The 23462-nt window shown below is 44.1% G+C and overlaps 2 protein-coding genes across 4 annotated transcripts in view; both read right to left on the bottom strand.

Moving 5' to 3' along the window:
• Positions 1 to 8523, bottom strand: part of ptpn11b (protein tyrosine phosphatase non-receptor type 11b) — a 31363-nt gene extending 22840 nt beyond the window's left edge. For all 3 annotated transcript variants that reach the window (XM_076092595.1, XM_076092611.1, XM_076092602.1), the window contains exon 1: positions 8412 to 8523. In XM_076092595.1, the coding sequence (XP_075948710.1) occupies positions 8412 to 8425 (14 nt within the window). In that variant the 5' untranslated portion in view covers positions 8426 to 8523. The remainder of the gene's footprint in view (positions 1 to 8411) is intronic.
• A 6187-nt stretch (positions 8524 to 14710) lies between these two features.
• agrn (agrin) overlaps positions 14711 to 23462 on the bottom strand; it is a 229333-nt gene continuing 220581 nt past the window's right edge. The window contains exons 34-36 of the mRNA XM_076092623.1: positions 19290 to 19514; positions 17836 to 17939; positions 14711 to 15235 (exon numbers count right to left, since the gene is read on the bottom strand). Of these exons, the coding sequence (XP_075948738.1) occupies positions 15075 to 15235; positions 17836 to 17939; positions 19290 to 19514 (490 nt within the window). The 3' untranslated portion in view covers positions 14711 to 15074. The remainder of the gene's footprint in view (positions 15236 to 17835; positions 17940 to 19289; positions 19515 to 23462) is intronic.

Raw genomic sequence — 23462 nt, forward strand, 5'->3', positions numbered from 1 at the left:
CAACAAACTGTTTTTGGATTGCAACATACAGACCAAATGAGTCATGGAAATCGTGCATTTCACATCCTAAATCATAGCCTTTCACCAGCAGCCCCGGCACACCACAAAGGCTTATTATTGATTAATATAACCCAGCGGAGAGAGCAGGCAGATGGTGACACAATAGCGCCTTCATGAAGCCCATGCTGAGGAGATAATATCGGAAAGCTTCCAACAGTGGGCGAGCATTTAGGCGCTTTCTCTTCTCGTACGCGGTACGACACAAACCCATGACAGTGAGATAAAAATAAGACCCATGTGTCGGCTCAGCAGATCTTGTGTCACTTCAGAGCGGCGAACGCGGAGCAGAATACTGTCGTAGTCGCTGCCGGTGCAAAGGGCTGAATCTCACTTCATATTATGTGGCACGGTGCTTTCTATTAATGTCCTCAATAACTCATATAAACATAAAAACATAAATATTACCACTGTTTAACGAGGACATCTAAGCCTGGCGTGCTCATTGGCCAGCTCCTGTTTGTCAGAATGACTTCATTCAGATCAAATTAACTGTGAGCGACATTTACTATACGACTAAATTGGAAAAAGCTTGAAATTGCCTTTTGGCAGCTAAATGCAAATGTCAAGACATGTACGTTTCTGCAGATGAAGCATCCGTCGCCATTTTGCATTCAACAGATGAATCAAAAGGGACACACGGCCTGCTTGTCAATCACTTGACCTGTTTCTATGACACGAGAGGAAACAGGAGACGAGTGAAAGAAGAGACGGGTGAAGCGAGAGACGGAGGCGCTGCATGAGAATCAGTAAGGGTGCTAAACGTGTGCCGGGGTTCGTACAGGAGGGAATGACACACGATACATATTAGAGTTTACACCAACGCAGAGCGCTGCACGCTGTGGCCATCGAGGATCCTCTGTTGTTAACCACGGGATTAGTTCAGCGTTAAATTAAACGCCAAATAGATAAATATCCGTCCAGCCATGCGTGAACAGAGAGTCTTGACTAGACCACAACAGACCAGACATCTGACCCAGACTGCCCCTGACCCCCTTATCCTCAGCAGGGGGGCAAACCCGATCTGCTGCGCTTTCTCTCATTCCACGATCCCAGGGAGCAGATTATAGGTGGAACTTTACAAATGATAAATACTAACCGATTACGAGGGGATTAGTCCTAAAAACATGTCAGAGCGGAGGGTGACTTGGACTGTTACAATGGAAATATCCCTGGAAGTCTGGCGGGGAGGCCTGGTGGAAATGACTTCACGGGGCGGAAAGAAAGCGTGAAAATGTATTATCCACAGTACTCAGATATGCGATACTGATGTATTTAACATTTATTTTATTAAACATATAACAAACAAACATTTTTGATAAGGATCAATACTGGGCTTCATATATAAAAGTGACTTCGCTGTTTAGAGAATTTACTTGGGATGCTTATTTAGATTAATGTTTTCCTGCCCTATTAATGTTTTCCTGCCCTAACCCTAACCGATCTCTAACCGTTAACGGACACGATCAGTGCCTTGCTTGCACGAGTGCTGTGGTTGCTGTGGTGCCAACAAGCCATCGGGCATTTTGTCTTTTATTTGACTACATTTTTCCACTTGTCACAGCGCTTTTATTACAATCAAACTCAAACTGGCCTGAAGAGCCACTGACAAGTCATGGCTGTCAGCTGGTGGACAGATTGCTGGTGGTATTGTGTTTTTAAATCCTACACAGATTCGTACAGACAAATAATAGCAGTGGGGCAAAAATGCCTTATGTCACTAATCCATAACTAATCCCTCCTCACAGCGCTGCTGTCACTCGTCACACATTCGAAACAGTGGAGACGGGCCGGAACCGGGTGCAAACACTGGAGCAATGCTTCAAACACACAACGGCAGCAAGTACTGCCCCCCCCCCCCACCATCCCCCCCCAGAGTCTTTGCAGGCAGACAGCTCTTTCAGCCTTCTTAACTAGAGCATACCCCGAGCCCCTTTGTAACCACACATCCTGAAACACCCACCTTCACACCCACCTTCACACACACACACACACACACACACACACACACACACACACACACACACACACACACACACACACACACACACACACACACACACACACACACACACACACACACACACACACACACACACACACACACACACACACACACTTGTGTGCATTCAATTTCGACGAACTGCAGCGGGAGTTAAAAAGAAGTGTGAGGGCTGTCGAAAAGCAGACAAATACGCCGACGTCGGCTGGTCTCGCTTATGCCCACCTCACCATTGTGGGTCGAAGCCTGCCACAGAACCCTCACTTCAGCAGCCTCAGATGTTAGTAATCCAGCACTGGGCACTGTTACACAAGAGAGGGCAGGAGGGAGATATAGAGACGTAAGGCGTAGAGAAGGGGGGTGGTGGTGGGGGGGGGGGGGGGGGGGGTTCACTGGGTTAGACAGAGACAGTAAGAGAAAAGACAGAAGTGGAGGAGGGGAGGTGCTTTGTAGAAGTGTTAAAGAGAGAGAGAGTACAGGAGGGAGAGCGAGGAGCTTTTAATCTGGGATTTGGAGGAGCGTGAGCAGGCCCGATACCAGCACCCGTCAGTGCTATCAGTGTCCCCCCTGCATTCCCTCCTGTCCCACCTCAGACAAACGTGACCGGGAGGGGCGCTGGCGGACTGGTCCAGCCATCCGCCCGTCTCTCCTCTCCTCCCTGTAGCCTCACCTACTCTCCCCTGCGCTAAGCGGCTGTCTGATGGCTTAGCTCCAAAGCCCCCTCGCTCTGTGATCCGACAGCTACCGGAGCTTTCTCTGGCTGCGACACGGAGCAGACCGGGCCAGCTACGAGGTCCCCGCTATCTTGTCGGAGGCTAAATGCAACAGCTGCGCTGCCCGTGCCTGGAGATTACACCTAATCGTGCGTGGCGTAGTTACACCGGATCATAGTTAGCCCTCGCCAAACTAAATCCCCACCCCCCCTAATCCAGCCAATTCAGCAGTATGCCATTAGGCTATTAGTTTTGCAGCTTGCAGATGAGTTGGAATATAGATGCAGAGAACAAAAGCATGGCAGTATTAGACTGCCGTGTAGTGTCCAACAACCTCACAATGACCACAATCACCCATGATGTACCCATCTGAGAGGACAGGTACAGTTTGAATAAATGCATTTGACATTTTGGTGAAATACATCCTAAGAGAAGAGCACAAACTGTTTTTGTTAGGATTTTGGCTCTGATTCCAGCACCGTCCTCTTCTGTACAAAGCACATCAAACAAGAAATCTCATTTTCAATTATGAAACCCACATTCTCAAAATGTCACTTATGCAATCCAGGCTGCAAAGGCTCTTGATAGATTTCCTGGAAGCCTCTTTGATGGATTTGCCGTCAAACTATTATTTTGTGGATCTGGGTGTCTGCGTTGTCACAGCGCGGGACACAATGTGTCTGCCCTTTCTCTGTCGCTGTGTGTAGCTGCTGCTTTAAGGCCATCACTGGACAGGAAATGCTTGGAAAACCTGACTTGCTTATTGGGAACCAGCGATAAAGAGCTTGCAAATGTTCAAGTGTCATATTAATCAACACCCACCTTTGGCTAATACGACCTGAAGTTGTGTGAAGCCTTTGAATCCAACTGAAACGGTTTCTCTGTAGAGTCACTGTCGATTTGGAGAAGTCTTGAACAGCATGCCCTTCCTATAAAACCACGTCCATATCCTCCCCCTCCCCTCCCCTCCTCAGATCATGACTGCAGGAGCCTTGTGACTCAGGGCTTTCCAAGAATAGGATTCCCTTTGACAACCACCAGGCGCCCCATTTCCCTGTATCTGGCCTTGGGCAGTGAGAGATAGAGAGAGAGAGCGAGAGAGAGACAAGACAAAAGAGAACGAGGTTTCAACCAGCCGGGCTTGATCTGACGAGACGTCGACAGGAAAGGAGACAACACACTGGATGTAGGCAGCTGGGAGACGCAGGTGAGGCCTTCGGGCTGGTTGAGGGGAAACAGGCCCAGTGTGCATCATGCAGCCACCGCGCTGTCCTCTTACATAACGCCTCCAGTTCAATATAGCCCTGGTTGGGCTATTTAAAGCGCGGCCGTCTAGGCCCGCTGACAAAAAGGTGATATACTTAGTAGCCGCAGCGCAGCATGAAAGCCTCTGCTGCAGCTATATTGGTCACAGACAAGCCCTGGGTGTGGATTTTGGTAATGTCGCAGATATATTTAGCCCAGCTGATGATCCGGGGTATTTACATGAGGTGCGAAGCTCGCACCAACCCCACCCCCCACCCCCCACTCCCTGGATGCTTCACTTCTCTGTGTAGCACCAGGCAGTCGGCTTAGCAGAATTGGCTAATTGACAATCGCTGCGCGTGCAGTTTGCTTTCAGCACTTCCATTTATATATGCAGGAGCCGACTAAATTATCAAAAAAATGCTAGTGGTGAAATGACAAATGGTTAAAAGCTTTCATGATAGTTCGGCGGGTCTCCATAGTTTGTGGCTTTTTGTATTTACATGGAATAAACAGCGCTTGTCAAACAAAGAGTAAATGTGGCTCCAGGCATTAATGGTTAATAAATAACTACAATGTTTTTTTCACAGATACATCAAACCTTTTTTATTTTTAAACAGACAACATGGAAATGGAACTTTCTTGGAAGCAGAAATGAGTTAATACACTTCTTTTTTTTGACTTCTTGCTCGAAACTAAAATGTATCATTGACCCTCTTTAATACGGAACTCTTTGCAGACTTCTGTCTACAAATGTATCACGGAGCAAACGATTAAAACAAAGGAATAATCTCCTTTTCAATTTGGATTAAATAATGAACAGCCAGAAATACAGTGTGTTGAAAATTAAACTAATGTTTCTCACTCAAGTGTCATATTTGCTTCTTTTTTTTCTTCTTTTAAACATAATGACTAAGGTTTTATGTGCTCTCTTGTTTCCACTCACAAATCTTTCCAAACGAGCGTCTTCAGCGAAACAAAGTGAAAAGGGGACGGCACGTTCCAGATGTGCTTCAGTTAGGCGTTTAGTCCAGTTTCCATTCGATGATTCTGATCACACTCTTAGAGAAGATTTTCCACATCACATTTTACTATGCAAAACTATCGGCGGCAAACTACTCTGAATGTAGTTCATGTTTAAGACCTACATAAATGCTTTTATGCGTTTCAACTCATCAGAAAATGAAGATCTGGTGTTTTGTCTGCCAGTTAAAACTTATTATTTTCTGTATCTGACAAACTGCAGGTTAACTTTATCAATAACTTAAACATTTGGAGCATTGAAAGTGATGACACACCCGTGATGGAGAGAGAGATATCAAACAAAGTACCTCTTTCTGTGACAAACCAGCCTGTTTACATCAGTGGTTGGTGAAGAGAAGTTAAACGCTGAATATTAGCCGGTGGACAATCACGTTGTTACTCTTTCCACACCGGCCAAAGACAGCGAGATAATTGCACTTCTCCCTGACGTGAGACGATCAGGACATTTATAAATCACGTCAGTTACCAGAGAAGAGCCAGACACAACAGAAGGTGTGGCTCTATTAACCTGATCAAAGACGAGATTTCATTTCCACAACTCAATAAAAGTCTGGTATGTTAAACATCAACTCTTTGACAAACACCTAGAATAGCACTTAACGACACACTTAAGGGTCATGAGCGTGTGGAGCAAGAGTCTTCATTGTTTCGTGTCTGGATAAAAGGCAACAACATGTTTCTGGAAAACAGTTGGTTCAGAGCACTCCTGGAAATGTGGGCAGTGCTATCTTATTCCTCCACATGGGCTGTTGTTTTCCTGTCGGCTTATCGACAGAACTGACTCACTGCCCTCAGCTGCTCAAATGAGCTGCAGTGACAGACGAGGTCTCCTCTTTAAACAAAGGGGGCCAGAGGTGGGGGGCCAGAGGTGCTTTCCAATAGTGGAAAGTGTGTAATACGACACACAATCGACTCGCTACAATAAAAAAAAAAAAAATTGGAACAGTTGCACTGAACTCATCGCCGCGCTTAATCGTGGTAAACAGTTGATGGTACGATCACAATGAGAGGAACCTTATTAAAAGTGACCCGCTGCAGCTCTTCCCTGCAAAGCACGTGGAAACTCCAGCACCCCCCCCCCCCCCCCCCCAGTTGGTTGTGATGAACTCCAACCCTTCCTGAAGTGGAGAGTGTGAGCGATGCCATCATCAACAGCAGAGCAGGTCTGTCTGATCGAGATGGCATTGTTCCGCTGTGGTGTTCCAGCTCAGGAAGCACAGAACGAGCCACAGAGCAAACAGTCAGACGCTAAGATTAAAAACAGCTTTTAATAACTTTGTCCCAGTGTTTCCCTTCTATCTCGGATCTTAGCCTGCTGGTGGCGTTGGCCCCCCCCACCCGGGGCAAAATTAATGCTTGGCCCTCTGTCAACTCACAAGTGTTTATTGTAAATGTCTGAGAAAGACATCAAGAATGTCTGGGAAATAACAATAAAAATGTCCAACATCTTCGCAATAGTCTGATGAATAATCAGCCGCTGCAGCAAGTTCACGAGGATTTAGGTTTTACTTGAGAGCTCGTGCAAAGTTGAGCCACACTCAGTACCACTATAAACTAAATAGCCCAGGTACGTCCTCGTAAGGTGAACCAGGAAGCACACAAGCAATGCAATGGTTGATGTATATACATGTTGTGTGTTGCAACTAGCCAGCGTAGCCTTGATGCACCACGGTCTAAGCCTTATCCAGCTAGATTCTATTGTCAATAAACAACAACACAGTTTTGCCAACTAACAACCAGAATCCAGCACTTTTGGTTCTGTCAGAGGAGAAATATGTCTTTGTGAAGTTGGATTCTGTTAAAAGCAGTCGACTGGCTTTAGTCTGCGCCCTTATTTCACCCTCACATCTTTACCTTCCAAAGGCCTCCAGGACACAACAGTCACATGTCAAACGCCCGTGCGGTTCCACACATCTGCGATCCTTTCCTCCCATATAGCGGGAGGCCTTTTGTATCAACTATAAACTCCCTGATTTGCCAACATTGCATTTTCTTGAGTCCACAACAGCCATAATGGTCAAGAGACACGCCGATTGCTTGAGTCAACATTTCAGAGGTCACCTTGTGTAGAAATCTGTACCAGGAAGAACAGTTGTTACGCTTGTGCTGACAACTAGATATAATGAGAGCGAATAAGAAGCGAGTACGTTTCTCTGCAACATTTCACCTCAAATAACAAACACTTTGGTTATTATAAGTTGTACTTGCTGCAGATAATACTGTGCACTTCCTTACTGTGTACTGTAAACCACCTAAGCTGACATTATATAAATCAATAATGCAAACTCTAAATAACTGCTACATCCAGTACATGTATCCACTCTCTTAATTCCACACATAAACTAAGCCGGTCAATGTTTCAGAGAGAACTACAAATCATTACTAGTCCACTGGTGTACATGTGTACATGTGGTTAATAATATGCAGGAGGACCAAGAATATACACACCGTACACAATAATAAGGCAGCAGTCCTGAATATAAAAATTGTGATTATACATTTTATTACTACAGGTATGCATTTGGTATTAGTATCGACTAGTTATGTTCTACTATTATCATGTAGTTTTTAGTGTTTTATAGTTATTGATTTTAAGCTCCAGTAACTAATTGTTTTAGTGGTTCTTGACAATACATTATGTGGAGACCTGGTATAGATAATATATATAATATTCTCATCTATAAATTTAATTTTTTTTCTTTTCTGGGGATTTACTTAAGTGCCCTTTTAAAGTGTATTGCACATTTACTTTAATGGCCTGCTCTCTGATTCACATGTCCTGCCCTGTGCATGCAGAGAAGCCAGAGACAGAAACAGCTCATTACACCAGATCACAACGCGTGCACTGCATCAACACAAACAAGTGTAAGGAGTTCATGTTGTTAGCTTTAAGGTCCGAAACAAATCACACCACTTATAATAACGTTGCACGCGCACACAATGCAAATGAATGTAAAAACGTGACAAACAGAGCAGCCCGAGGTTGATTTGATTCCACTGTTATTTCACTTTGCAGCAGCTAATGTGTTGTATTTATCAAAGCGTTCAACGTCGTTACCTTTTGTTTCCACCATACTTCAAGCAAAGACAGTTACATTAACTCTTGTGCAAAATCACAATTAACACTACAAACGTATAATGGAGATTATTTGGGAGAAATTCAGGATATGAGGCGTCAAGTGCGCGTGTTGCAGAGCTCCGTAAAGTTGAGGCGCCCCTGCTTTCTTTGCTGGCAGCTTTAGTTCAGTCTCGCTCGTACAATCTCTGGCCGCTCGTGCGGAGTAAGAGGGGCTGTTAAATATCACGAAGCGATTAATGACAGTTTTAAAAACGAACACACTCGACTTTACCTGCGAGATGTCATAGCAGTCTCTGAAAGCTGTCAAGTGTCCACAAACGTTCCCCCTTTCGCCTCTGCCGAGTCGCTGTGAAGAGTGAGCGATCTGTTGAACCTGCGCGTGCAGCAACACAGAACTACTGACACGTCTTCCGGTATGCGCCTTCAAAACAAGGGCCTTGTCTGTAGGCTCATTTCAACGAGGTGGATTTGACAACCCAATTGAGATATTCCTGTTTATAACATCTTTCTATGTTCTTTTATTAACGTATTTATGTTTCCTTTACATGCCGCAGTATTCTGACTTCTGTCTTATCTTTATTCGGATTTGTTTTTTAAAATGTTTTTTCAAGTAAAAATAAAAGTCATAATAAAATACAATTTTTGATTACAGTATTCAAAAAAAGCTAATTCATTTGAATAATTCTGAGGCTATTTAGCTTAGCCTCCTTCCTATTTTAGCAACTGTGACGTTTGGACTTTTATTTTGCACGGCAAGCTTCTTTTCCTGTCCTGTTCATACTCACCCTAGCTACCTTGATGCACCTAGAAAACATTGTGAAAAGTCTGCATTTCTAAGTCAATATCAGGGGCCTCATAGACTTGTACTATAAGGGCTCCTTCGTTAAATCCTCATCTCCAATTGGCTGGGTCATCATCGAAGCTGAAAACAGGGCCACACCCCAAACCGCACACCTGTGACAGTATAGCTGTTAATTATTGAAGGAGCTAAAACATACCACAGCCATATTGTAAAGCTGCTGTCCATGCTGTAACGTGGAAGAATGGACTTTGCTTGTGCTAAAAGTTAACTATGAAGAGTTGCAAAAATGAAAGACCTATTGATTCAAGTTTTTAGTATTTGCTATGTCCTTTAAAAGTCAGACACCTGTCTATTTGTAGTGTAGGGTACTGGGAAATAAAGGCTGGCTCTCAGTATTATTCACAATTTTGTTGCCCATTGATTTATTTTATTTTCACCAATAATGCAATAGTAACTTGTGCCATGTTATTTATTTATTTAGCTATTGTAAAGCTCTGCTATTGCCTTCTGAAAGATAAGGCAGGTCTATATACCTCCTCTCGTGTTGTACCCTCATGATGGGACAGCCTCCCGGCTCTGGACTTGGTGGTGTGGGAGAGGAGCAAGAGAGAGAGAGAGAGAGAGAGAGAGAGAGAGAGAGAGAGAGAGAGGCAGAGCAGCATTGACGTCACCAGCCTGCGGTTATCAGTGGAGGTTAATCTACTGGGGGATGGATGGGTTTATGCAATTGTCTGTGAGCTCACCGGCTTCACATCTATGGATTTGCTTTTCCACTGTTTGACCCAGTGTGCTGCTGCAACCTACATACAAACACCGAGATGATGGAGAGGGAATTTCTTCTCTCCGTGGCATTTCTGTTGCCCAGAGTAGCTGTTTTCCTCTGCCAGATGACATGTGCTTGAGGCAGGACACACGGGTTTGAACATAGGGTTCATTGTTCGGGTCTCATGAGCAGTTAAAACAATCGTGTCGCACAATGGAAGGGCATTAGTCTCTGATCGATACAAAGTGGAAATTGATGAGGAGGGTGAGAAACGGCTGAATATTGGGATAACACTGAGTGCACATTAAGTGTTTAGTACTAAACGTGATTGATACAAAAAAACAAAGTCATTACCATTTATTGTGTGGTGTATGTCTTGTGTGGGCTTTAAGGACGATGGGAAACTATTTCAGTGCTGCAGCGACAGGAGATAACCGGGGTAAATTAGCTCACTTTGGCTTCAGCACATGTCTGAGAAAAAAGGTCAATCAAGCTGTGCTTTACTGTTTGTTTGTGTTGTTGTGTTGGGGGTGCGATTCCGAGAGGTCATGACCTTAAACATTGTCTGGATATATTATCCAAGTGTTCCATGTGCCGATTCATTAGAAAAGACCACACTGCATCACAGCAGTAAATAAACTCATTTTTACACCAAACAGAAAGGAAAAGAATAAATGCCTGGAAGAATACAAAAAAATACACACGCATTTCTAAAATAAAATAGTGGGGTTTGCTGATGATTAACTTATTTAAAGAATGTATATGTATTTTAAATTATTGTAGAAAGCTGTGACAGGGTTCCCGGACAAAAACGTTCACCTTTTATCACCGTGCAGACTGATGTCCTGTTGAGTCTAGGGGGGGACAAAAAGACTCAAGAGCACAAAGCCTGGTTTCCCACCCAGGGGAATGGAAACCAGGATGTCCCATCTACCCCGAGGTGACTGCTTCTATAGGCTTGTGGCCTTTGACCTCTTTTGCCTTGAGACTTGCAAATCTGCCCGTCCAAAGATTGAAAAAAACCGGGACAGGGAAACAAAGAGGACTTATACTGAGAGTGACGCAGCTGGACAGCTGGGGCCATCAAAAGCTGTGAGAGAGGAACTTTATCCAACAAAAGGGGGTGAAATGTAACAAGGGCCAGTCTTTTATTTCAGGGGAGTAACTGTCCGACATTTTTAGAAAACATTCATGGAAGTTCATTTCAGTGATTTTCTAAAAACAGTGTTGACTTCAACAGATGATGTCGGGGACTCTAGGGCCTGTGTTTGGCTAAGGTTGGCGGCTCTGATGAAATTTCATCCCAAGAGGGCCGGAGTTTGTTGCATAATTCATAACTCCACTTTGACCTTTGAACAAGCTGCATTCCCCAACACGTGTTGAAACCGCACATCTTTTCTGGCTGCCTCTGAGCTCTTCCTTCTGCAGCTCCTCTCAACTCGTGAATCAAACTCGGTTCTGTGAATCCCGTGTCCTCCGAAAGACACATATAACCCCGAGCCGTCTCAACCTTCTAGCTCCGCTGGGCGTCACCCGAGCAGTGATCCTCTATTTCATTATTCAGTTCTATAAATGTATCTCGTGTTTTTTTAAAATTTGAATTCCTGGAAAACCCTTTAATCAAACTACTTAGGCTTATTAACTTGTAAGCAATCTGTCCCCAGAAGGATCCCTCACTAAGCAATACTATTTCCTTTACACCATCTCATAATTAACACAACACATGCGGTGTCCTCTGTCATTAGCAAGGAATACATGAATCTCATTCATTCTCAGGCTTAATGAAAACACTCTATGAGTCTGTGCGATAGTTGGTTTATTTCTCTTGAATTCCAGGCTTTTAATTAGCAGGAGGGCACTACAGACTGCTGAAGGTGATTTGAATTATAAGAAGTAAATATCATTGTTGTCAGAAATATTGTTTATTGATGAGCGCGGAGACTTGAATTTTCTTTTGATTTGGAGAAACACTGTTTCTCTTGGACCTTTTTATCAAAATGTGAGCAGAAAGCTCTCATTAAGACAGACCGGAGATTTAAAGGTACAGTGTAAGTAACGTTAAAAAGACAAAAAAGGCTTTCTGTTGAGCCAGCGTTGGTTTTAACACGATTGTTAGTTTCAGGACATAAAAATGTCAACTTGGGCACTGTAGTTTATTTTGAGTCACTACCACTACACCATCCTGGTGCGATTACTCAAACCACACCAATTGTGTATTAATCCACATCTGAAAATAGTCCCCCAAAAAATATACTATTTACTCCTGTAAAAAAATACAGTGCCCGCCTGCTTTAGGAAATTACTGAGCCTTTAAAAAAAAAAAGAATTGTATATCTGTGAGCTGTTTTTAAAGATTTACATCTTCAGTAGGAACGATTGGGCTTGGGGCTGACAGGAAGTTGGAAAGCATTGAGAGACAGACTAACACATTGTTGGTTTTGATCTTTTCACAGGATTTGTTGATGTAATGTAATGTAGAACAGCACCATCTTTACCATTTAAAGAGTCGTGGAAATGCAAATCAACTCCAGACTGTGTGACAAAATCAAGACGTCTGACAAGAACGGGGCTCCATTGGTTGACATTTTATTTCATGGTGGTAGGAACACAAGACAAAGGTCATAAAGTTAGTAATGTTCAGGTCATGCCACTCTTACTCGGTGCACTGCCCTTTGAGGAGGTTTGCGCAGTCAGACAGTAGTTTACAGAGGCCAGACATGGAGGGTAATCCACATGTAGACATAAATAAGGAACAGAAAATAGATTCAAAAAACAGTAAATAGAAGATTTTTTGTAAAAAGCCAGAGGGGATATTCGCAGAGGCCCCCTGGGATTTTTTTTTTTGTGTATGAGCATTATTACTAATATAATTATCATTATTATTATTATGTATTACTCCTTTACATTATGGGGATGAGGCTAATACACTGGCTAAAATAAGGAAACGGTTATATGGATGACGTCTTTGTCACCTGCTCAGAGTCCAGGTGACCGTTTTTTTTAAGGCAAATAGTTTCCACCCAAACCACAGACTGCAATCGTCTTTATTGTTCTCGAGTCCGTCCAAAAACACAGGGATCTCTCCTTTGTTAAGTGTCACCACCTGAATGGATCAAATTCAAAGAACGCTGTGGTGAAATAAGACCGGCCTAAGGTTAATAGAGTGAGTGCTGGAACTTCACCGTGTCTTTTGGGGGACACCAGGAAAAGGCTTTCCTGGTCCAGTGTGGACACTCGGAGCGTGATCACACACACAACACAGCTGTAGCTCTATAGGGCTGTCCCTCCCCCATGGACACGAGTATATCATCGTGTGGGGGCGAGCGGACAAGTCAGATATGATTCCAGTGTATATTACTAAAACATAAACCTCCACAGATAACACATTTTGCTAAATTTACACTTAGAAATTGCAGGGCTGTACAAAAACAGGTTGTTTGATGATTTAAGAAGGAAAACATAGTTAAGAACTTAAGAAAGAAAAAGCACAAGACCATTTGATACTCAACCACGAACAGGCATGATTTTGTCTCAGAATATTGCCAAAGTTCTCATATCAAAACAAAGTGTCCTTAAGTCGGTCATCGCAGCTTATTGTGGTTCAGCAAAGACGACTCCGCGTTGCATCGGTTCACTGAAGGTTACAGAATTCGCACTAGTAATACAAACCCATGCGTTACTATGTTAATTTGCAAGTACTGTGGGATTATGCATCTCCTCCCATTTTTGCGGCTGTTATGGCTTCAAAAGGTCACAACAACATCACAGTCTCCTCTCTCTCAACAGCCGGGGGGAAAAAAAGACTCCTCCAGGAATGCTCCTAGGTCAAATAGGAAAAGAAATGAAGTCTCAGGCAGAGTTTTTTTTGAAGCTTTTCTTGTTTGTGTTGACGACTGATTGTTGTTAGACAGGACATCCCCAAGGGCAGTATCTCTCCTCGCCTCCTTTCTGTCTGTCCTTTTTCTTCAGTCCTTGCTTTCAGCACCTCCTCAAGGTCAGATATGGTAACAACTCTTCCCCCTGTGCACTAGTCTGCAGAAGTCCTGCAAAACTAACTGCTCCCAAGAAACAAAAGAAACGAAAAGACTAAAAATGACACAAAGAATGAAGGAATGCAAAACATTATTCTGAGCTCTGTAGTTTCTGAAATGACATCAGTGGAAATAAGAGGAAAAAAAAGAAATATTTTTGTATTCATTGCAAAGAAACCAAAGAAACCCCCAAACAGTGACACTTTTTTTTTTTGTTTTTTTTTGCAACAAAATGTAAATAAAACAAACCAGATTCAAACCAACACTGCAGAAGTGCATGCATTTATAGTGGTCATCATTAGTTACATCTGCGGCTTGTAAAACAGAACGCACAACAGTACATGAGAAGCACAACTCTCTGAGGAGAACCCATCGTACATATTCACAGTCTCAGGTAATATTTATATACTCTATATTTATAACATTTATTCATGTCTTGACTTATGACTGATGATAATGCGAGTCGTTGTGGAATGTAGCGCTCTCTCCATCATGTCGGGTTGCAGTGTAAGTGAGTCATATTTCAAAACTAAAGGCTCTGATGGGATTCAGATTGAGTGGAGAGTTTTTTCTTTTCTTTTCTTTTTTGTTCGGCGCTGTGAGATGGGCGATGATGGAGTGGTTTGGACTGTGTACTTTCTCACTGTAGCAGCTTGACTGATATCTGAAAAGTCCCATTAGGAAAATACAGCGGGCTAGCGGGGCTGATTGTAGAGTTTCTTGACTGGAGACGCCAGCTGGCTGCAGCATCAAAGAGCTACACACACCGGCCACAGCGCACTGCGTGCAGCTCCCACAGGGGGAATGGATGTGTCTATGTACTCGTGGATGTATAGGCCGAGCTTGGGGAATGTGGACGATATATGTATATATAATATATATATATATATGGCACCAAGACAAGGCAGTAACCAGAGATCTTCGGCGAGGTCCACCAGTGTTCAAGTAATGAGCGAGGAAAAGGAGCAGGCGACTCTTCTTCTTTTCTTTTCTTTTTTTTTTTTGAAGTTGGCGTTTGTTTTAAAACAACAAAACTGACAAGAATAAAATATCTCTTTTTCACAGAGATGCCTGCGTTTTTGAGAAAGATGAAGGGCCGGGGCAGTTAAGAATAAAGAAAGTGTGTTCTGTTTATGGAGGTGCAGAAAAAAAAAGAAAAGAACAAAATATATCAAACAAAAATCAAAACAAACATATTCATTTTCTTTCCATATAAAAAGCGATGAAAAGTATACAAAAATAGAAAATAATTACAGCAGGAGACATGGGCGCTATGGAGGGAGCGAGCGGGAGGGTTTGTTTCTTTTCCGTTTCTCTCAGTATTCTGTCTCTGCTGGTTTATTTGGCGGCGGAGCAGTGTAATATTTTGGGGCTGTTTAAGGCGTCTTCCACCAGGTGGAGCTCCACGCCGTCCACCACCACGTCCTTGATGCAGCCAACAAAGCTGGTGCTGTAGGCCTTGGGCAACCGACGGGCCACCGCCAGCTCCTCCAGACCACCTGAGGGGAGACGGAGGTTAATGCAGCTGTACCTCAACACTCCTCCACTCATAGCAGGGAAACAACTGAGACACTACACTCTAAAGTAGCAACTGTTTCAGTGCATTTTGTAGTAGTGTTTGATCAGGCCTCCACTGACCTCCAACTCAGTTTGTAATGCAGGCTTTCTGTTACAGATGTTCATTAATCGAAGCCCAAGCCGAGATATCCCCTGATGAAGTTACATGACTAGTGAACTCACCTCCCTGTGAAAATGCACGCAGTGCCCCTTTAAAGATCACACAGCAGGATAAAGATTTGGATTTCATAACAAACCGTGTGAATGTCATCAAAAGGCTGTACCGGAAATATTTTTGGTAGAACAATGTATTTCTGGTACTTAAGCAGTTTAACTTGTCAGGCTTTGTATTTTTTTTTTTTAAATGTGCACGGTGACGCCAGCTGATGTACAGGACAGGTTGACACTTTATTTGTCAAACCGCCATGATCAAAGGCAGAGAGAGCCTGCATACCAGCCAGAGTGTGTTAAGACAGACGAGAGAGAGAGAGAGAGAGAGAAGGCTCTTTTAATTTGACACCCTGCTTAAAGTGTTCAGAAATGTGCAACGAATGAAAGGCGATTACAGAGTGTAAAATGATGTATACCCAACGCCCTCATTATTTATTACTTGTTCCCACCTTTAGTGCTAATCGCTCGCTGCTGCGCTGTGAACCACCCCGATGTCAACTGTCAGTGACATTCCTAAAGTTAGAGTTCTTACAGGCGCTGCACTTTTCTTTGGCTGTTCAGCCTTGTTGGATACCACTGCTAACGACCCACTTCTTCCTCTATTTGTTCCAAACAAACCAAGGACATGAAATCTGTGTGTGACTGGCTGCAAGTCCAAAAAAAATAATGTTAAAGGGACAAATCACCCAACTTGCAACTACTTGCCATCAAAGAAAAAAACAGTTGACAGCATATTGAAGAAGACCGTTTCTGAAAAGAAGTGTTGCTGTTCAATTTGATTCAAGTCAAATGTTTCAGTGCTGTGTTAGCACCACACACCAAATCCCCTCCATGGTAGTGGCTAGATACCACAAGAGATAAGTGATTAGAGATTTTAAAAAAAACTTTCACTATTTGTCAAAATGACCCTTTAAAGCACTTGTGAACTGGATATAAATGAACTCACGTAAGGGTTTATCTATCAGTCATAGAAAGTTTAAAAATGGAAATGTCAAAATATGAAAATATCATGGATTTGTACTTCAAAGCAAATGTTTCAGCCCCTTGTACTTTCCATTTCACTTTAACTTCCCCTCAACTTTACTTCTATTTCAAATCATCCAAAGCTCTTTAAAAAAAAAGAAAGAAAAAAAAGTCTCCTAACGTCCTTTTGTGGAGGCTTGATGACCTAATTGCCGGGTGTGTGGCTGCCTCCTTTTTCCCGTTTGATCGTGTTTTGAGCTACTCGTTTGAGCCAGCACACCCAAAGTAGTCATTAGTGTCTTTCTCAATAAATCAGCATGAAATACGTCTTTATTCAGGATTTCATGAGATCTGTTCTTACTGGGAGAGAGGCTAGTGACTAGTGACCCGAGTGTTTGATATTTTACCTGGCTGCCATCCCTTCTCTCTCTCTCTCTCTCTCTCTCTCTCTCCCTCCCTCTCTGTTATCTACACTCTCAGAAACCTCCTGCATCCTTTTTTTCTCTCTTCGCTTCATGTCAGTCCAACTCCATTCCCCTGCCTCCCCCACATTCTCCATCTCTCCTTCTCTTCCCTGTTTTCTCCTTTTTTTTTTGAATCTGTGAAGCTGAGAGTTCACATCCCCGTCGAGCCTTTTACATCCCCTGTCCCTGCCCCCTTTAATCGGATTGCGTGCCTCAGAATTGGGGATCGACGGGGCTAATTTCATGCAAGTTACAGATGAATTAATGATGAACAGTGAAAAGGGGATTTAAAGAGGAGCGGGGCTCTCGACGGGAGGGCTTGTGTGAGGATTATGTATTCTTGCTGCGGGGCTCGCTCAGCACCTGTTCCACTGTGCTGCCTCCCCCCCCGTGTGTGTGTGTGTGTGTGTGTGTGTGTGTGTGTTTGTAGTGCACCTCTACATGCAGCGTTTCTCTTTAAATGTCACTCAGGCTGCTTCTCCTCTCAAACCTGCCTCTACGCCGCCCCTGCGCTGTACATTTTACAGAAAAGTCTGACATTATTTCGCCTTCAACGTTATTTTCCTCAGAATGTTGAATCTCGCCGTGCAGTGTGTGTTCTTTGAAAAACCATTTCTCTGAGCCGAGTTCGGACCAAATTGAAGAGGTAGATAACGGGCCGACTTTGGTCATTTTCAATTCAGAGGCGCAGACAACTTTTGAATTAGTCAGATAGCCTTTCATTTCTCAACTCAATACCTGAATAGGCTAGGAGCACATTTTTTGCCCAAACCGCAATCTTTTTTCCCTGCCAGAGACTCTTCCTCTGTAATGCCAATGAGTTCATGTGCTCATTCGTTTGCCAGCCTTCTACCAGTGGCTAGGATGGAAGATGTACTGTATATGGCATTCGAAGATACATTTTCAAATTTGTATTATTTTTCTTTAGATATGCGGGCACCTACCCAACCACAGTGCTCCGTCCGTGTCCAGCTGTGTTGCTGCCAAAGGCGATGACCCTGTTACCGCTGCCTCATTGCCGACCTGTAGAGAGCCGTCTCTAAGTGCTCTGAGGAGGAGAAAGAAAAAGAGAGTTTAGAAGTCGGCCTGACGCATGCATGTCATAGTCAATGACTGTAAATTGCTTGTTTCTTTTAATCTGAAGCATCGAGACTCCATCGCGCCACTGCCAGCACACTAAGCACTCACATAACCGCCTCTGCCAAGCAGCGCTCTAAATGCACCTGTCTACCGGCTAACAGATGCCGTTAGAGCGCCATTCGCTTTAGGTGGCTCTGCACTGCGCATTAGCACACTTGTGTGAATTGTGACCAGGGGGGGGGTCATTTGCACCTATTAAAGTGGGTTCCCGACAGAGAGAGAGAGAGAGAGAGAGAGCGTCATTAAAAAAGGCAAGCCGTGAACACAGACATCTATGTGAGCTGTGTGCCAACGTGCTGCGAGTTGTACACCCTCATCAACATCCAAACTTTGTCATCTTCCAGCAGCTCATGTGGTCTCCCCATAAACCTGGGATCGTGAGGTTCGGAACGGACGCAGCGTGCTTCTCCAGGATCGATTAATCTTGCCTTGCACGATGAGGCCGATGTAATCGTCCCCCAGTACTTCCAGTCACAGTCGTGCTGGCGGCAAATGTTCAGCGGCGATAAAGCGGAGGTCGCGTGGAAGGTGTTACGTGGGTCATTCTCAAAGCTCAAGCAGTTAATCCGTTTCTAATGAAGGAATCTATTAATGTGACATCACTGCGTGGTAAAAAGTATTGCGTGTCTGAAATGATTATCCAAATTAAAACATGTGTCAGTGTGTCCAATCTAAGGGTTGTTTATGTATACACTGTAGACACATGCTATGGGTATAACACATGTCATCAAGACTGAATTATCATCAGCTGATAGTCATTTGATTCATTGTGATTCAGATGGGAAACTTCTCTACCAAAGCACGGTGTCAACTGACGGGATAAGGGTATTACTATTGCAGCTGATTCTGTGCATATATTACGTCATGTATAAGTCATCAAATGGGATCAACGTATGTCTACTGTGTGTGTGTACAGTGTATGTGTTACTCTACGTACTGTTGTGAACAGAGTTATTTCTGTGCTAAAAAGTGTTGGGATGTTGCCGTGTGTAATTCCTTTTTGAACGTTCATTGATGTGTCTAAGCAATTCGATGCTCGATGCGTCATACTCATGCATGACCGGGCATGAAAATAACCTTAATCTGAAACTAATCAGAGTCATCTCGGTGCAGGGGATCACTGAGAAGCAGACAATTCATGCAAGAGATCACACGGTTTGCAGCAAACCCAAATACAATATGGATTAAGTCTAATCCCGGTCTAACTGTTCCGGCTTTCACTCACTGATCCCCAGCTACCCGCCATCTCCCATCTTACCTGCTGGCCTTGATGCGTATCCAGCGGTTGGTGTCGATGCGCACCGAGGAGCGCAGCACCACGGGCTTGGAGCCCAGGTCGTATGTCATCTGGACGTGTCCGTCCACGATGGCCAGGGCAATGTAGTCGGAGCGCTCCACGCCCTTCCCGCTCCACAGCACCAGGCCCTGGGTCGCCTCCGTCCGGATGCTCAGCTCAAACTTGTTCACCAGCAGAGCCTTCTCACTAGGAGAAGAGGAAATGCATCAATCAGCTTTTTGGTCCAACTCGTCAAAAAGAGGTCTGATCTTTGGCATGGCTGACACGGCTCTGTCGGTGCTCTTGTCATGTGTGGCTGCGTCTGTTGTCTGGAGGGTGCATTAGCTATGATTCAACGACACGGGATTCTGTGTGCCAGCACATGTAGCCAGGAAGCTTTGTAGCTCGGCCTCCACAGCCTCACACTAACAGAGCCACAGGGATGTTTAAGGATGCAGACTCAGTTTAAGAGTAGCAGGGGGCTGTTTTGCTATTACATCCCAACATCCTACTGAGCCTGTACTGCATTGCTACTCAGTGCTTCCTGTGTTGCTCTGTATGTGTGTGTGTGTATGTGTTGTTTTGGCAGCTGTTTGATCACCAGTGTCTTGACTGCTACACCTGCGGGTGGTGATGTGGATGCAGAGACTTGGGCGACGTCCACCTATCCCTGAGACGCACTGTGCGTCACTGTCACCTCGAACGTGCCTCTACTGTATGTGTGCCCACACACACAAACAACATCCACTCCTGCATACAAACACACTTACAAAGCCCCTGTGGTCTGTGTGAGTCCAGCAGCGACATGGTAGACGTCCAGAGAGTCATCCCCTCAGTTTGCATGTCTGTGTGTGTGTGTCTGTGTACGACTGTGTGTGCAATGTCATCAATCAGCACCTGTGCAATTGTCTGCACATCTGCCAAATGGATCTACTACCACCTTCTTCAAAGGGTATTTAGACACAAAGACAAAGACAAGGTGAGGACACGTACGACAAAGAACCAATGACACGTGGGTTTAAAAAACAAACAGCAGCACAGAGCTGGAGACAAAGATTAGACAAGACAGACAACAAGACAAAGGAGTCAGCATAGCAAGCAAAGAGGCTCATGGGAGTACAAACAGGACAGGAAATGGGAGGGGGTAAAGAGAAACTGAGTATGGCAACTTCTCCTTACGCTGTAAGAAGTATTCAATCATTTTCTCTGAGTGTTTTCTTTTCATTAATGAGCAAGAATAAAAAGAATGCCGGGTTTACACGCAATGGGATGATATTTGGAGTGTATCAACTGCTGGCCCGAGGTGAGGCCAACAATACAGCTGGTTCACCTCAGCAGACGCGGGGAAAGAATCAGAAAGAGTCAAATTTAAAAAACATGCTCAGTTTGGAGACTTTGACCCCCTTGATAAACTAAATCCGCTGAGGTAAACATGAAGAAGGAAAAAAAAAAATGATTTAAGAGAATCTTTTTTTTCCTCCAGAGAGAGAAAAGAAAGACACGCAAATACAGCTCAGTGAACCCTCTCCTGGCAAACCCTCACAGAGCTTACAGGGCCCAATGAATCTCCATTGGAGCGGCTTGTCAGCGATAAGGTCATGGTTATTAAAAGTGCTGAATATAAAATGAATAAAATAACGCCGGCGCACAGCATTCTGACTCTCATATCCAACTGACTTCACAGATCGCTGGCGTATCATCACTGAATTTTTATTATTATTTATTTCTTATCTACTTTTTACATGTATTCAAACTTGAGTGCTGTCCTCTGATTCAACTCCAGGTGGCAGTAGCAGTTAGAATAATAAAAAAAGCCATCAGGGAGGACGGCTGCTGCAAAGAGCAGCTCTGGCTGGTTTTGTGCCATTATCACAGCTCCGAACCTCAGAATTAATTGAAGCAGAGGCTCTTTGTGACTCGTATTGGTAACTCTATCTCAATAATGGAAACAATGTGTTGTCTCCGCGGACGAGGGTTTAGCCCTGTGAGAGGTCAGGGAGGGGTTGTCTGGAGAGGAGGGGAGGATGAGGAGGCGAGTGGACGGTACCAAAGTCTAAAAGCTTTTGAGAGACTCACCTCTGGTCAGATGGGTTCTCCAGAGACTCGGGACTTAAAGGGAGCAGGGGGGGAGAAAGTCAACGGCATGCAGTGTAAGCGCACGAGGCCAGGAGGAAAGAAGGAAGGAAGGAGGGAAGGAAGGACGTTGTGAGCCCCACTGGGAGACTCACAGGAGGTCTGGGTTTGGACCTGGAGCTGCAAAAAGCATAACTTGTCTGCTGTACCACAATATCGACCTTGTCAACAGTCGATAACAGCTGTTGTGTGATCACAGGAAGTGTGTAGCCTAGCCCTGATCACACCACAAGGAGGTTCTCAAGGGAACTAGTCGGATCAAGATGGAAGACTAATGCACCAAAATGCCCTGGGATAAAGCATTTATTTTGTTTAATGTGAGCATCAAGATTGAGTACACTCATGGTCAGTGTCCACGCAGGTAAAAGACTTCTTTAAGTCAACGTCCTCCTCTATATTTATGGCGCAGCCCGCCACGGTGCAGCGGCTATTACCGCCTGTCTAGAGATGGATGCCGTGGATGAGAAAAAAATTGGGCAATTGTCAAAAAATGGGGTCAAGCGCCATATCAGTTGAGAATCGTGACCAGATCGGATTTGTCACTGAAATAATGGGGTTTGAGCAAATCGACCCGAGCTTTCAGATATGGGCAGAGAGGTGAGGGGAGGTGCGATCAAACGGTGCCGTAAATAGTAACAGCGACATTAACCCAAGGTGAGCGTTTGACATTTTGGCCTCACCTCGCCTCTTAATGGCGCTCTCGAGAAATGTTTTTTCATTCCCTTTACAAAATCAAATCACGCTGAATTGATCGGCACGCCTTCAGAGTGCTGCGCCAGGGCTCATTGTGGCTCTTAGTAAATGTGACATCCATTACACTTTTGACAGTCTGGCTCTCCAAGGACCACTGTCCCCTCCCGCTAAGTGAGATTGATGCCCCTGGCTTCACACTGCGCAGAGCTCTCAATCGGAGGTCTAATCTACAAAAGGGAGACAAATCTGTGATTAACATGTCACCGCCTCTCTGTAGGACTCAGTAATTATTCACAATTTACAGTTGGAGATCTGGCAAAAAACAAAATGACAGAAGCCCTGGCACGGATTGGAACACTGGGCCGATTCCAGTCAGCTTAATTTGACCTGAATTCAGCTTTGTCGATTTCTGGGATTTTTTAAATTTATTTTTTAAAGGAGGTTACTTACCGAGCTAATGAGCTGGAAGAAAAACCCTTAATAACTGAGTCATGACTGAGGGCTTTCCCAAGCATAAAGTCTACAGGCACCAGGGTATTTAGTGTATCCTCCTCTTGCAGTTTTCAAGAGGTCTCGTTGATTCCCCACATAACAGATTCAGCGTAAAGTGCATGGCAATTCATTTTGCTTATTTAAAGAGTTACAACCATGCATCAAATGCACATTCTTCGTACAGCAATTTATTTTCTCTGAGGGGTTGAGCATAATGCTTATCATGCACACATTCATGCTTCCCTTTGCACTGGAAAAGAAAAAGCAGGGATCTAATGACACTGCAAAACGCGTTTAGGATAATGGAATCTGTCAAATTAAATCATGGATATGGAGCTTGAATATAAAATCTGACTTAAACGGTAAAGATGATTTTCTGTGTGGAAATTATGACTGGAAACTGAATGTACTTTAATCTTTTTACTTGGGTTAACTATCAAACATTTTGTTTTACTGGGGTTGTTGTTAGTTGGGCTGGATTGGAAGCTGGGCAAATACCCAGTCATAAAGTCTACTTACTCTGGGATCTCATTGGTCAGTTGGCTTGAGTGAAAAGGAAAGACAGCGAAGGACATTCATATGAGACAACACGTGTGTGGACAACGACAAGGGAGGTCAGACTGAAGGACAGGACAAAAAGGTCAAACAACTGGAACGCTGAGATCACGGACAAACAGCAAAGATACACATAGCGACACACACACACACATAATGTCCAGCCAGCTGTTTCTGAGTGGGCGTGAGTTGTGCGTCCCCATCGGGGGTGTGATGATCTGCAGGCTGTGGCCTGCTCTTCACACCTGAGCGTTTGTGTGAAGCGCTGTGAGACGAAGATAT

This window comes from Anarhichas minor, unplaced genomic scaffold (genome assembly GCF_050575085.1).
Source record: "Anarhichas minor isolate MPS153535 unplaced genomic scaffold, ASM5057508v1 ptg000003l, whole genome shotgun sequence".
Lineage (NCBI taxonomy): Eukaryota > Metazoa > Chordata > Actinopteri > Perciformes > Anarhichadidae > Anarhichas > Anarhichas minor.